Source organism: Geospiza fortis, unplaced genomic scaffold (assembly GCF_000277835.1).
Source record: "Geospiza fortis unplaced genomic scaffold, GeoFor_1.0 scaffold118, whole genome shotgun sequence".
NCBI classification, from domain to species: Eukaryota; Metazoa; Chordata; class Aves; order Passeriformes; family Thraupidae; genus Geospiza; species Geospiza fortis.
In genome coordinates, this window is record NW_005054380.1 from 176,837 (window position 1) to 190,820 (window position 13,984).

At 45.5% G+C, this 13,984-nt stretch overlaps 1 protein-coding gene across 1 annotated transcript in view; it reads right to left on the reverse strand.

Annotated features, from left to right (window-relative positions):
• Window positions 1-2,906: 2,906 nt before the first annotated feature.
• The window catches only part of PCCB (propionyl-CoA carboxylase subunit beta), a 21,694-nt gene continuing 10,616 nt past the window's right edge, over window positions 2,907-13,984 (reverse strand). The window contains exons 9-15 of the mRNA XM_005425033.2: window positions 10,068-10,149; window positions 8,693-8,816; window positions 7,385-7,492; window positions 5,341-5,441; window positions 4,078-4,176; window positions 3,815-3,908; window positions 2,907-3,178 (exon numbers count right to left, since the gene is read on the reverse strand). Coding sequence (XP_005425090.2) covers window positions 3,057-3,178; window positions 3,815-3,908; window positions 4,078-4,176; window positions 5,341-5,441; window positions 7,385-7,492; window positions 8,693-8,816; window positions 10,068-10,149 — 730 coding nt within the window. The 3' untranslated portion in view covers window positions 2,907-3,056. The remainder of the gene's footprint in view (window positions 3,179-3,814; window positions 3,909-4,077; window positions 4,177-5,340; window positions 5,442-7,384; window positions 7,493-8,692; window positions 8,817-10,067; window positions 10,150-13,984) is intronic.

Consider the following 13,984-nt stretch of genomic DNA (forward strand, 5'->3'; position numbering starts at 1 on the left):
GGAAAGAGCCCAAACTGACCCAGCCCAGCACCTCACCCAGCTGAGCTTGGCTCTCACAACACGTGCAGTTCTCAGACATGGTTGCCAAAAATGTTTGACCAGGTAATTCAGCCATTCCTTAGTGTGGGTTGGGGATCTATTAATCCAAGAAGTAGCTGGAACTTTATAAACCCTGTTGCCTCCTCTGTGCACCCCCATGGCCTGGGGGCAGGAATGGCTGCAGGACCTGTCCCAGGATCACTCTGTGAGCATGGTGGCACAACAGATGCTGCCCAGTTTGAGTCAGAGTCTCAGACAAACCTTGTGCTTCACAGTCCTCTGTGTGGAAAACTGATTCCTAATTTAACATTGTAGAATACTGTATAACAAACATTTATTATCATGGTACCTGCAATGGGTCTCCAGTTCAGTTTGCAGTCAATAGGTTTTTGTATTATGAGTGTCTCCTTGATTGGTTTTGCTAGTAATTCTGTAAATTGTACATTTACAATATGAGGTTTTTTTTCCTTTTGTACAATTTAAAACTGATGCTTCACCTTTCATTTAATAAACTATTCAAAATCATGAGTATGATGAGCACCCTCTTCACTATAGTTTTCTTTTAAGTGCTTGTTTGGACTATCAAATTTTGTCATCCCATGTAGTAGTAGGAATTCAAGGAATTATTAAAGGCAAAACTGACAGGTACCTTTCATGTAGTCCAGGCTTCACAACTAGACTTGTACCCCACTCCCTCACCCACTCAACCTCAAGAGTGATGGAAACCATCTCTGGGCTTCTTTCTCCCCTCCACCATCATGTGGTTTGGTTGGGGGGGTAGAGGGGTGGTGAATGTGGGATCACTGTAAATCTGGGAAGGCCCCACACCAGATGCAAGAGCTGCACTGCTAAAACTTACAATTTCTTGAAATGCCACAAGGTTTGAGAAGAATTTCTCTCTTCTGCCCTATACGTCTGAAGTGACCTGGAGTCTGTGGGAAGAAACTGCCATGGGAAAGGCTTCGAAGTTCTAACAAGCAGCTGGGCTAAATGGAGTTTAACAGATTCCTGAAACAAAATGTCCATGTTACTCCCATGTCTCAGGGAGCAAGGTGTTATTTTTGTCCAACCCATGAAAGATTTCATCTCTGTTTGCTAAAGAAAACTGACTGCTTTATCACCTGGCCCACTTCCTGAGGAAAAATCACTGGAGTCATGAAAAGGAACATGATGCAGCAGCTGAGGCACAGGGATGATTCAAAGTCTCAACTACTCCCAAGACAGAGCCTGAAAGCTCAGTCTCCAAATGCTTGTAAGTTATGGCAACTCCTGCACTGAGGAACAGAGTAAGTAACTTGCTGCTAAGTTCAAGGGCTACACATTATTTAAGGGATTTTATTTTGTACCTCTTGTTTGTTTAGGTGACTGGACTTCAAGGAAATTCTCAGAAGCCTCATCAGAGCAGCTTTCAAGCCTGTTTCCAGCATGTCCTGGTAGAGCAACTGCCTGTTTGGAAATGGAGAGGATCTAAAAGCCCCATTCTTGGGCTGGCAAGGGATGGGAGAGAGGTTGGCGTCTGCAGCAATACTGAGGTTAGGAAACAACTAACAAAGCTGTACTTTCCTCTTTATGACAAGTGGGTTTCTCATGGATTGTCTCCTTCTGACTCTGGGCAAGCTGAAGAAGCTGTGTATGTATCCCTTCACCTATCACAGCTTCTGCCTCTAAACCAGCTTTACTTTTGGAAAATCTTCTTGGGCATTACAAACCCTTACCATTTTCTCACAGTTAACTAGGAACTCCCACCATGGCCATGACACCCCCAACAGTAACATTTGGATTTACCTTCCCCTGTTGCAGCCAGCTCTGTTCCCTGGGCCAGCACCTTTTCTTGCTGAGGCACAGAGGCCACAGCCAGGATAGCCAGTGTGTCTGCAACCCATGCATCCAAAAACCTGGGGAGTGGAACTCCTACTTGAAATGCTCCTTTTATATTGTGCTTTTAGATGATGTTTAGCTGTTGCTTTTTCCCCCCCGGGTAGAGGCTCAAGCTCCACAGCTCTACTCACTGCACTTTGCTGGGAAGAGAAGCTGCCTGGGCCATGGCTGTCCTACCTCTGCTCCTTCAGGCTCGTGCTGGGTGTGAGCAGCAGCAGCTGCAGTGCAGGTAGGGAGGTTCTGTCACACAATAAATGCCAGTTACTCAGAGCAGCCAGGTGACCACAGCAGCAACACTAAATGTGACAGTGGCTGTTCCTCACTGCCCTGGGCCTGGAGGGAAGTTGCAGCTTCTACTGAGCAGGTGAGCACAGGCCCAGAGCTGATCGGAGTAACACCTCCTGCAGTGGTTCCTGGCCAGGCTGGCAAATAATGCCAGAGAAAGGAGGCTGGCAGGGGCCTCTGGAGGTCTCTGATCCAGCTTCTGCTGAGGGAGGAGGGTTTGCATGTCCCACCAAAACTGCCCTTTTTTGTCTGCTGTTCTTAAGAGTGGACTGGCTGTGCCTCCCCTGTGCCACCCACCTCTGTCCTGGGGCTCTGAGACCCAAGTGCTGCAGGCAGCAGGGAAAAGCTGCCACAGGCCAGACTAACAGAGGAACAGAACAACTGAGTCTGGGATCAGCAGGGCCTGGTCTCCAGGGCACTGGAACCCAAGCTCAGGATTTTCCTCTCTTGAGTCAGTGGTGGAGTCAAACTCCAAAGTCTGTGGCCAGTGGAATACCCTTGAACTCCACAGGAGTCCAACTTCCCAGCAGTGGGAGGTGGCTCAGGCAGGACCGAGCCACCTCCAGGGCCTATGGAATGAGAGAGCCAAGGAATGTTTGACCTTGAGCAATTAGAAACACCTCACCTCACCAGGGAGGGCAGAGTGTGTTGACTATTAACCACCAAGAAAGGGTTTAGAGAGGCGAACTGGTAAGACCCCCAGATTAAATATATGCTATGATTTATTGATAATTATTGGCAAAAATCAAAATTAAAAGAACTATTTCTATTGCCAAGCAGCCCTCCATTAACCAGAGAGTTAACCAGAATTCGTATTCAGAATATCTCCCAGCATGGACAGCCCCTGCTCACCCTCACAGTGGGATGTTGGCATGTTTCTTCCAAGGACTGGACTGGGATTTACTGGCCAGGACATCGAGGTCATGGCAGATGCGAGTGCGGGTGGTCGAAGGCTGGATGATGTCATCAACAAACCCTGCAAAAGATTAAAACAAAAAAAACCCTGAAGTGTTTGCCTCCCAGCCTTCTGTACCTAGGCTAACCCATAAGTTAGCAAAATCAAAACAATGGCTGGAATAAATAAGTTCACAAGTTATAAATTAACTACATTTAAAATAGACTGAGAAGGAAACATTCCTGAGTCTATTTTTTAATTCTGAATACAACTTGCCTTTTAGAGCACAGTTACTGCTCCAAAACTGGAAGTAGAAACAGTGGAAAAACTTGATCCTGAGAGTTCTGGAGAACATAACTGGCCCTACTCTTTCTTCAGGCCACTGCTTTGCATCTAGGGCTGTATAACAGATTGTCAAAGCACATGTGCTATAAAGAAAAAGGCTGAATTTTGAGATACCTTCTACTACCTACACAATTGAAAATGCACTTTGCAGAGCAGTCCCTGCTTTTCACCAGGTTCTTTGCAGCTGAAGATGTGTCCTGTGTCCAGATGTTGTCCACATGCACAGGTTGTGGTTAAGCATCACCTTTCTAACTCAGACACAACTATCTTACCTACATAACTTAATTGTTAGCAAAAGGTTTACTCAATAGCACAACTTGATCTCCATGCAACAGCAAACCAAGTGAAACACAGTGTGGGAGACAACCATACCTCTTATGGCAGCAGGGAAAGGGTTTGCAAACTTATCCACGTACTCCTCCTCTGCATTTGCCTCCTTTCCCCTGAAGATGATCTGGACAGCACCCTGGGAGCAGAAGGGCTCTGTCAGTGACAGTACCTCAGGCTGTGCCCTCCAGGTGAGGGCATGGGAGCATTGCCCTGCCTACAGCCCCAGGACAGCCCATGGTGCGGGCAGGGCACTGGTGCTGCGGGCAGGGCACTGCTGCACCACAGTGAGGAGGGCCTGGACTCACCTTGGCTCCCATCACGGCCACCTCAGCTGTGGGCCAGGCGTAATTCACATCTCCTCGCAAGTGCTTGGAGCTCATCACATCATAGGCACCTCCATAGGCCTGTGACACAAACCAGGGCAGCCACTCCAGGAGTGACCCTGCAGCAGCAACAGCCTGCATTGCTCCTGCAGGTTTTTCTAGTCCAGAGACAAGCAGCTGGGGCTTTTATCTGAAGGAGAGTGGGAGCATCTCCACTTTGTGGCAGCAATCTTCTAGGAATAGACACCACTTCAACTGGAGCCCCAAAAGAGCAAGGAAGGGGGCTGCTGGTGGTAACCAAGCCCATTCTGCAAGGCAGGCAGGAAGGGGTCAGTGTCTATCCAGACCAGCAGGCCTCAGCCTGCACCCTGCACATGCACAGAAACCAACCAGGCAGTGTGCTTCTGGAATTTCCTGGCCAGGGAATGCAGCACTCAGGCTCTGCAGTGCTCCACTCTGGAACTGGAAATGCTCCAGACAGCAGTGATGAACAGATACTGCAGGACTGCAGAGCAAACTGCAGTGCAGTCCCTGTCAGGGCAGCACTGAACAGTGCAGCAGGGCTGCAGGATTGACAAGTACTGCATGGAAATACTTGGAACAATCAGAGAAGGCAAAGAACAGAAATTTCTTCTTGACTTTTGCCATGATAATCCAAAAGAGTATCAGAAAAACGAGCAGGAGGGGCAGAGCAGCAAGGAGAAGGCTAAGGTTGTAAGGTGCCAGCCCCAGAGCTTATGGCAGTAGCGTGTCGGGTACCTTGGAGAAAGGAAGATGAAGTAGAGCATAGCAGAATTTTGGGGAGGAAAAGAAGCCACGTGAGTGTTCAACCTGCAGACAGCAGAAGACAGATGCAGCCAGTGCTGGGTTTGCAGAGGGAGGCTCAGGAGGCAAGATGGGAGAAAGCAGAACTGCTGCAAACAGATAGCATGTCCTTAGTGAGACAGGCTGGGTGACACAGGACAAGTACTTGAGTGAAGGCATTCCAGAGAGAAAGCAGGGAGCAGAAATTGGAAGTTCCAGAGGGGTACAGAGACAAGAGGAAGGAAAGAACTGAGGTAGTGTTCTGGGAATAGACGTGGCCTCTCGTCATGTTATACAAAGAGGTGTTACCAAATGGGACAAACAGAGATGTGACAATGATAGAAAGCACCACTGGGACAGACAGACAAAGCCTGGTTTAACTAAAACTGCCACTAGTTCAAAAGGAACTCTGGAAGATCTCCATGGAATTTGCCAGCTTACCTTTCTAGTGATGACAGTGATCTTAGGCACAGTTGCCTCTGCAAAGGCAAAGAGCAGCTTGGCACCATGACGAATAATCCCCCCATACTCCTGAGCCGTGCCTGCAAAGGACAGGGAACTGCTTCACTCCAGGGAATTCACACAACCCCATCATCTGTCACCAGGAGCAAACCTGACCACCACAGCCAGGTTAATACCCTGGAGAAGATCATGCCAGGCAGTGTTCTCTGCAAGATACTGAGCAACTCAAAAATCAGAGCAGCAGATGTTTGTATGGAAGGTCAGAGAAACAAAGCTCAGCTAGATGGGACCTTCCTAGGAACCAAATACATTAGAGCATTTTCAAGACTCCAGATGAGACCAGCAGTAGGAAACAGAATTTGTTACTTAACCTGAGGTTTCTAATGCTAATGGGCTAATCTTGCCAAATTCCTTAAAACACAGCAGTTTTTGGATCATAATCAAACCTCGGGTCTCATCTCTTCAGGTTCATCTTTTTTTTTCCTTCCGTTTATCTGCTTTCAAACCAACATTTTATTGTGCAGTAGCAGTCACTACTCTGAATTAGCTATATGGAGACAGTTCTTAGATTCTGAGCAACTGCTCAGATCTGGATTGCTGGAGTGTCTGCTTACACCAAGCCACTGCCTGGTCCATACCAGAGGAGGTGGCTGAGCCTACACTGGGAAGAAAGGAGAGGAACTCCTGGTTAAAATGTGCCAACTCCATTGTGTTAAAGCAGGAACTGGAATGGTGAATAGTCACATTCTGATCCTTTGAGAACTGCAGAGGCCTCAAGGTAAACCATGGTTTATACAACAGTATTAACATTAGATTTGATTGTATAACATTTATAGTCCTCTCTCAACCTGTTTTGTAATGGGTCATTTTAATACTACCTGCTCAGAGAACCTGTGCTGAAAGCAGGCTCATTACAGCCCACTGATGTACCTCTAAACACAGGCATTTTCCACTGAGAAGTGTCTTGGAGCATCAAAGAGGCTTTAAGAAGCTTGACCATGAGGAAAGTACATTGTCCTTTACCTTTATCTTGGAGTTTTACATCACTGGAACCTAGGAGCTGGAAGCCATTTTTCTGTATCTTTTCTGTCTTTCTGGTTTTTTCCCTTCCTTCTTCTTCTAACTCTCTTCTTACAAAATGTGACATTGAATGGGTTTAAAGGTTTTCTATGTTCAGTGGTCTAAGTCTATGTTGTGATAAGTGATCTTATGCTGCATTTACTCTTGTGCTAATGTTCCTTAATTTTCTATAGCTTTCCAGTAAACTTTAGTGTTTTGTATCTCTTGAGACTATTTGGTTGGGATTTTCTCCTTTGTGTCTACCAAGAGCAAAAGAACCTTGGTTTAGCCCTAGGTCTGTGTGACAGGGCTGTAACATCCCCTCTGGACAGCAGGTGCAGCAGATGTGGGTGGAACATCCTCAAGTGGCTCTGGCTGCCACTGCTCCCTTTCCAGAGCCAGCAGTGCCTCCTCTGGCCCAGCACAGCCTGTGCAGGGCCTGCTGCTGCCACCCTGCCCAGCAAGAGCAGTGCAGAGCAAACATCACCTAAAAACACAGCTCAGCATTTACCTTGGTATAATACAGCCATCAGTGTAACCTCACACCACTTAGAACAAGGGCAGCATCTCCAGGGAATGCAGGTTTTCTCCTTGCACAGGTCACAGTCACAGCTTTTGGCAGTAGGACAGAGCTTTCCAGTGCATGGTGTCCCCAAGCCTGGCCCTGGCAAACTGCCCATCCCAGTGTGTGATGTGTCTATCTCCTTAGGTAACTCCAGCAAAGCCTTGTGAGTCCTGACACACTGGTTAGTTAGGCACTATTTCATTTTCCTACAATTTTTTGCACATTTCACTATCCTTTGTGATGACTACTGTAGTTAGAATACAGAATTTCTGTCCCAAAACGTGGGATTTTAAAACCTGGTTTAAGTCAACTGCAGCAAAAGTCTTCTCAGAGTTCTGAAAATGGATTTTTAGCACCAACACCACCATGCACCACATGAACTCTAAGGGTAAGGCATACCTGGCAGAAACCCAGGAACATCCACAAACGTGATCAGGGGGATGTTGAAGGCATCACAGAACCGAACAAAGCGGGCTCCTTTCACAGAAGAATTTATGTCTAAGCACCCTGAGGTTCAGAGCACAGAAAAATGGGTTAGCAACTCCAGGGATCTGCAGTAATTCAAGGTAACCCAAAACCACACTATTTTAGCTGTATTGTCTTCTTAAAACAAAGAAAAGCTTATCTGTAGATAATGTGGAGATAATCTGCCATGAAGCTTTCCTGGTTTAGAACTAAGATCACAGAACAAGCTACACTCAAAGGCTCATTTCATTTTTCTGACCCTGTGTGCAAAGACTTTCTATTCCAAAACATAACAATTTAATATCATACATGTAATTTAAAATATTTTTCTGTAACTTCCTCTTCATTACTATTTTTCAGATCAGTCATACTGAAAAGTTACAAAGTTCTCCATTAAAAAAACACAGACAATAACAGTCCAATAATTTTTTGAGAAAGATCAGCATTTCTGGTAGACACACTGCGAAGTGTTTCTGTTCTGTTTCAGTGCCATTTAGAATTATACTATGCACAACTATATTAAAACAAAACACATTTTGTATCAAAGCCTCTATATGAAACATTAAAAAGAGCTGTTAAAATGCTAAATGAAAATTACATTTATATTAAAACTTCCTGTCTAGTATCTTGATGGTCATATCTTGTAGAGATGAAATGAATGAAACACCATACTGGGTCATCTGATTTTCCCAAATAAATAGATACAAGAATTAAAAAGGAGTAAACCAGAACATTCTGACTGGGGAAGCTCACTTCAGAAATTACTGAGTAAGAAGAGAAAGTAAAATCCCTGGACAGTTAAGAAGGGTGGTCTTAGCTAGAGCTACACCTTGTACCTTCAGATCCAAACCATATGAGGTAAAGAGCTCCACACTTGTGCATGATGAGTTTTAGGGATTTTACTGCCATGGAAGGACCTGTGAGGTTTCCATGCTATGATTACCCCAGCTAAATGAGTGGTGCTCTTCTCCCCACCCCCACCCCGTGTGCAGCTGCTGCCCCTCTTGGGCTGGATACGGCACTGATTTAATCACCTGGGAGCAAAATCACCTTGTTAGCCATTAAAGAAATGGCTTGCAGTTCGTTTCACAGCTGCATTACAGTGAAGTTCAAGACAAAGCAAGCAGTGGAAAACCACAGAATGAATGGAGGAGCACACAGCATAACAACTCTGACCTTACATAGCATGCAGGGAAAGACACAGAGGCAAGGCACTGTAAGAGCCTCACACTGGACTCTAACCTGAGGCTACTTTGGGCTGGTTGCCCACGATCCCAACTGTCCGTCCGTTCATCCTGGCAAATCCAACCACGATGTTCCTGGCATAGCTCGGCATGATCTCAAAGAATTCCCTCTCATCCACAATCTGCAAAGGAGAGGCAGGCAGAGCCCATATGAGGCCAAGCAGAGGTGCATAAATACAGGCAAACACAAACTCAGTTACCTTAGTATTGCAACTTTTCAAACAGTTCAGAACTTGCAGAATTTTGACAGAAAGAGAGGGAGGGAAACCTTTTAGTCTTTGCAGCCTTCGTTGCAAGAATTAACTAGTCCTACAGAAACTACCAAAACTGTCAGTTAAGTGTTCCATCAGGGAACACCTTTATGACTGAAGGGAGCCTTTCTTCCTGGCTTAGAACAAAATGCAAATCACATGTTAAGAACTTCTTTCTCCCATCTTAATTAGCAACAGACTTACAGACCAATTTCTAGTGATAAAACAGTACTTCCTGGAGCTCAGAAGCTCCCCGTGACACATTTGATGTAATCTTGGCAAGCTCAGAGCCCTTTCCTGGAGCAGCCAGCACAGCCCTGCTGCCCCAGGGTCAGTGCTGGCTGTGCCCCAGGGAATGCAGGGAACACAGTGCCCAGGCAGCATCCACCTGGAACCACACACACCCGTGTGGCTGCACTTCCCTCGGGCTGGAGCTCTGTGTGCCCTGCCAAGGGACAGCCCTGGTGCACGAGGCACGGTCAGAACTCAGCACGTTCCAGGAGATCAGAATTATCCATGGAGCAGTAGCGACACCTACACATAGCTGCCTGGGCTTCCAGCAGGATTCCCCAGTTCCATCTGTTTATGGCAGCTGTTCCCATATACACTGCAGTGTGCCAGTCATTTCATTAGCCTCAGTCTTAAAAAAGTTGTGAAAAATGTAAGCAATATAAAAGTGGTGTTATTTCTTTCCTTAATACTTCCCAAAATCTGTGGGAGGGCTTGAGGGTTTTCTCCTAATTCACCTAATGATTTCTATTACATGCCACCTTTTAACTTTCATTACACACAGTGCTGAAAATCACAGTGGAAGAATCCAGGGATTAAAAATACCCTGAGCTTGCTTTCACCACTGAGTCTAAATGCAGCCTTTGTAATTTCAAAAAAATAAACATATATTTTCTTGTACTGTATATGTACATTATCTCTTAGCATAAACAGGGATAAATCTCTGCATTCTGAGTACTTTATTACTTTTATACCTAAGTGCCAGAATCCAAGACAGAAGCACCAAGGTTCAGGGAAGGGCCAAGCAACAGAACTCAAGGGGGGCTCTGACCCCAGAAAGAATTAAATTGCAGCATCCTTCATCTGTATAGTTGTGCATACTGTCAGACTTACGGAGTGTATGATATCCAGCATATCATAGGCTTTGGCTGACTCACTTGGGACAATGGTGTCCAGCTCTGGAACAGGACGGTCACTGTGGAGAGCAAGTAAGTGTGAGCAGCAACATTTAAAGACCAAATGAACACCAAGACCAAAAACTCAAGTAAACATTTCCACCTCTCAGAAACTTCAGAACCTCCTCAGATATGGAGAAAAGAACCGGCTCTCTCAGTCTCGGGCAGCCTGAGCAGCCTCCTCCTGAAGGAGACCCCTCTTCCAGAGGCAGCTGTGCTTAGGAAGCCCCGAGCAGCACGGCCCGGCGGGGCTGTGCGGACACGGCCGGGAGGCGGCCGGGCTGCAGGGGGCACTGCCGGCTCACGGGACACATGGGTGTGGCTGATGCATTAAGTTTTAGCCTTCATATTTTTCAGATTCTCTACTGCCTTAGTGTGTGACTCTGAACTTCATAGTAAGTGTTAGTAATTCTCTTCGCAGGGTAGTTAGACAAAACAATCCTTTTCCAGCTTGTGAACCAAGGACAACTGTTACAGCCTCTGGCCCAAAAAGCATAAACAATGGCAAATTGAGGAGAGCAAAGCAGATGGGACTTCATAACCTGAAGCTGTAATTGGACAATTGACCCCAATATGTAAATGGACCAAAACTTACAAAAGTGTGAAAACTCATGACCAGTCGTCTATCTTGGGCAGAGCCATGGCAGGGCTCTTGTACTGTCCAAGGTGTATCCTTTTAGGGCCTTTTAATAAATACCTACTTTATTCCTTTAACTCTGTCTAGCTTCTGTTTTGGGTCAGCCTCTCAAGGCACCATGGGGACACGGGGCAGCAGCAGCAGAGCCCGGTCCCTACAGCTGGCCAGGCAGAGCCCCTCTCCCAGGGCAGCCCAAGGCTCCCTGTCACACACAGCACCTCAGGAACTGCCCACTCACCCTGACTGCCCATGCTGTCACTCGGAGCTTTGAACACACTGAGCTGCAGGAAACCTTTCCATGCTCATTTCCCTACCCCAAACAAGCAGAGAGTAGGGAAAACATAGGGAGAAAACATATCCCCCCCTCTGTGTCTTCCCTTCACAGGCTGTGCTTAAAGACTCTTTCCTGTTTCTCCACTTACAGTGACACATTTCCACGTGGAGTTTTCCTGTAACACAGATCCTGCCATGCCATCAGCAGTGACAGGATCAGTTCCACAGCTTTGATCACATTACCCTCATTAGGGATCCACTCAGCAGTGGCACCCACTGGGTCTGAGGCTTCAGCGTAGGGGTGTCAATTTTTATCAGTCACCATTGAGAAGGTTTCAGGGAGTATAATATTTGTGCTATTCCATAAAAATAGTGATCTCTGTAACGAATGGTGTTTCTATGGGAGTTCTTACTGAATTAATATTTTAATAATGCCATGATTTAGTGTATTTTGAATAAGACAACACAAGGCTCTAGACACACAATTCAAAACTGAAGAAAGTGACGTGCAGTTTGACAAAATCAGACAAAAGTTTAAAGTGCAGCCCCCATGGCTGTCTCTGTGCTCCCTCAGACACACAGGATGAGGGAGGCACAGCCCCTTGCAGGGAAGGGAAGAGACACAGCTATTTATAGAACAGACCTGACAGCAACACTTCAAGTGCTTTTTCCATACAAATACAAATATTGCATACAAACACTTCCATAAAATTATATACTGGAACCTTAATATGAAGAAGTTAAACTTGTTTTAACATACTAAACCCTAAGATAAAAACAATTCTAAACTTTCTTGAGTGTAAAGTAGATACAGATGTGCTCCAAGCTCTGTTCTGTGACCTGTGGTACCCAAAGTGTAGAAGTGAAAAGATGAAATTATTGCTCCCATAAATTCACAGTGCTGAAGGAAATTTTAACAGCATTAAAATAGCCATCAGCAAAATGAAGACACTATCCAGGATACCATGTTTGAAAATTTCCTTCAGATGTCTACAGACACAGGACATGTGGACCTTGCTGGGCTCACTGGGCTTCAGAGGTGTTTCTCACAGCTCCCACTTAGTGGCACAGAACTGCTGCTCATTGTTACAGCCTGTGACAGCTGGAGACACCCTCACCAGATGGACACTGGGCTTCATTCAAGGCAGAAGTGAAACTGCACTTGGTTACCAACAGCTGGCAATAACCTCCTCCAGAAGTTTGTAGAGACACAGAGAGAAGTAGAATCCCACCATGCCATAGAACAAATGCAATGCATCAGACACCTCCCAAAGGCAGGGGACATCACACCAGGGACAGCTGGGTACTGCAAGAAACTTGTGAGTCCTTGGAACCCAGGCCACTGACAACACACGCTCACCAACACAAGCTTCAGCAGCCAAGGCTGGCATTTTTCAACACCAAAAAGAACTCACCTAAACAGAGGGAAAAACAAACCTATCAAACAACCCTCAACAGCCCCAGGACTTCACAATAAAAGCACAAGTAGGTTACATTTAATTTGTGGCAATTTTTTGTGTGGTGAAAACAATGCAATGAGAAAGCAATTACTCTAGAGGAACAGACTGGGACTGGAGCAGCTGTAAGGATCAAACACATCAATCCCAAGCAGAAGGAATCTATTAAGATGTCAGTTTGTCCAGATGAAATAATACCAATGTGTGCATTAGGACCATAAATGGGGGAACTATTGGAGATGCTACTATAAAACCAGATAAATTTAACAAACAGATCTGCCTTCACATGTATAAAGGCTACTAAACTGAAGTTCTTAGCACAAATTGCATTTATTATATCTCATGCCTTGTAAAAGATTAGTTCTTTTTTTCTAAAGGGACACAAATCTCTCATACTTTAGTAGCTACAACCTCACTGACTGCTTCTCACAAATAAACTGCCTGTTATAAAGTACACTGATTTAAAAAATGGACTGTTGCTTCTATAGTGAAATTAAAATACCAAAAACAAGTCTGTAGAGATCAATTATCCCAGTACAACTTGTTGAATGCTTATAAAGACCATGATAACCTCAAAGATAATCCCCTAACTCAGAAAATAATACAAGATATTTGCTTTGGTTTTGTCACTAACAAACCAGAGCAGTTGAGAACAGAACAGAACCAGACTGGCACAGTCTAATGAACTCCTGAAGATCAACACCTACCTCAGAAAAATTTAGGACTAGTAATTAATTGACCTGTCTGGCCATTCTCTAAAAGAAAATGGCAAATTTCTTTTTAAAAAAGTGACAAATGTATCTCAGGGACCAGCACAGTGATTTGTAAAATCAATCCAAAAGCACCTCCCCAAACAAACTGTTGCACAGACAGTGAAAAGCACAGTGAGGGATGAAGAGAAAATAACCTTCCAGACTCACATGTTGAAATTATCACACAGAGAAGAATTATTACACAGAGAAGAGCCCCAAGACATATCACACACATGTGAGGAGCTGAAAGGAACATATTCAGGCACCACTCCCATGCAGGAGAATGCAACAGCCTGTTGAGGGTTCCCTAGGGATAGGGCTGAATTTCAAGTGCAACTGGAGCTTGGGTCAGAGTGCTTTTACTCCACTGACACCCTCTGCCTTCCAGCCCCAGCAAGGCTCTCTGCTCAGTGTCCTGTGCTGTCTCTCTGGCTGTCTCTCAGCTCCTGGAAAAATTCCCTGATAAAAGTCCAGACAGTTGCCATTTTTCCCCTCTTGAAATGGCTCAAGTTCTTCCTGTATTATGTTGCCAGCTCCACAACAAACCTGAGACAAGTACATAACACACAAAGCTTTCTGCCTCCTTGTTGCTTGCCCACCTCTAACCCTTACAAGCAGAACTCATCCAACAGACACAGCTGACAGAACAGGGCAAGTTCTCCCCACTGCCACTCACTGTGCTATTTCCTACCTCTCTTGCTTGTTCTAAGAGACTGGGCAGCCCACCTGAGCAGAG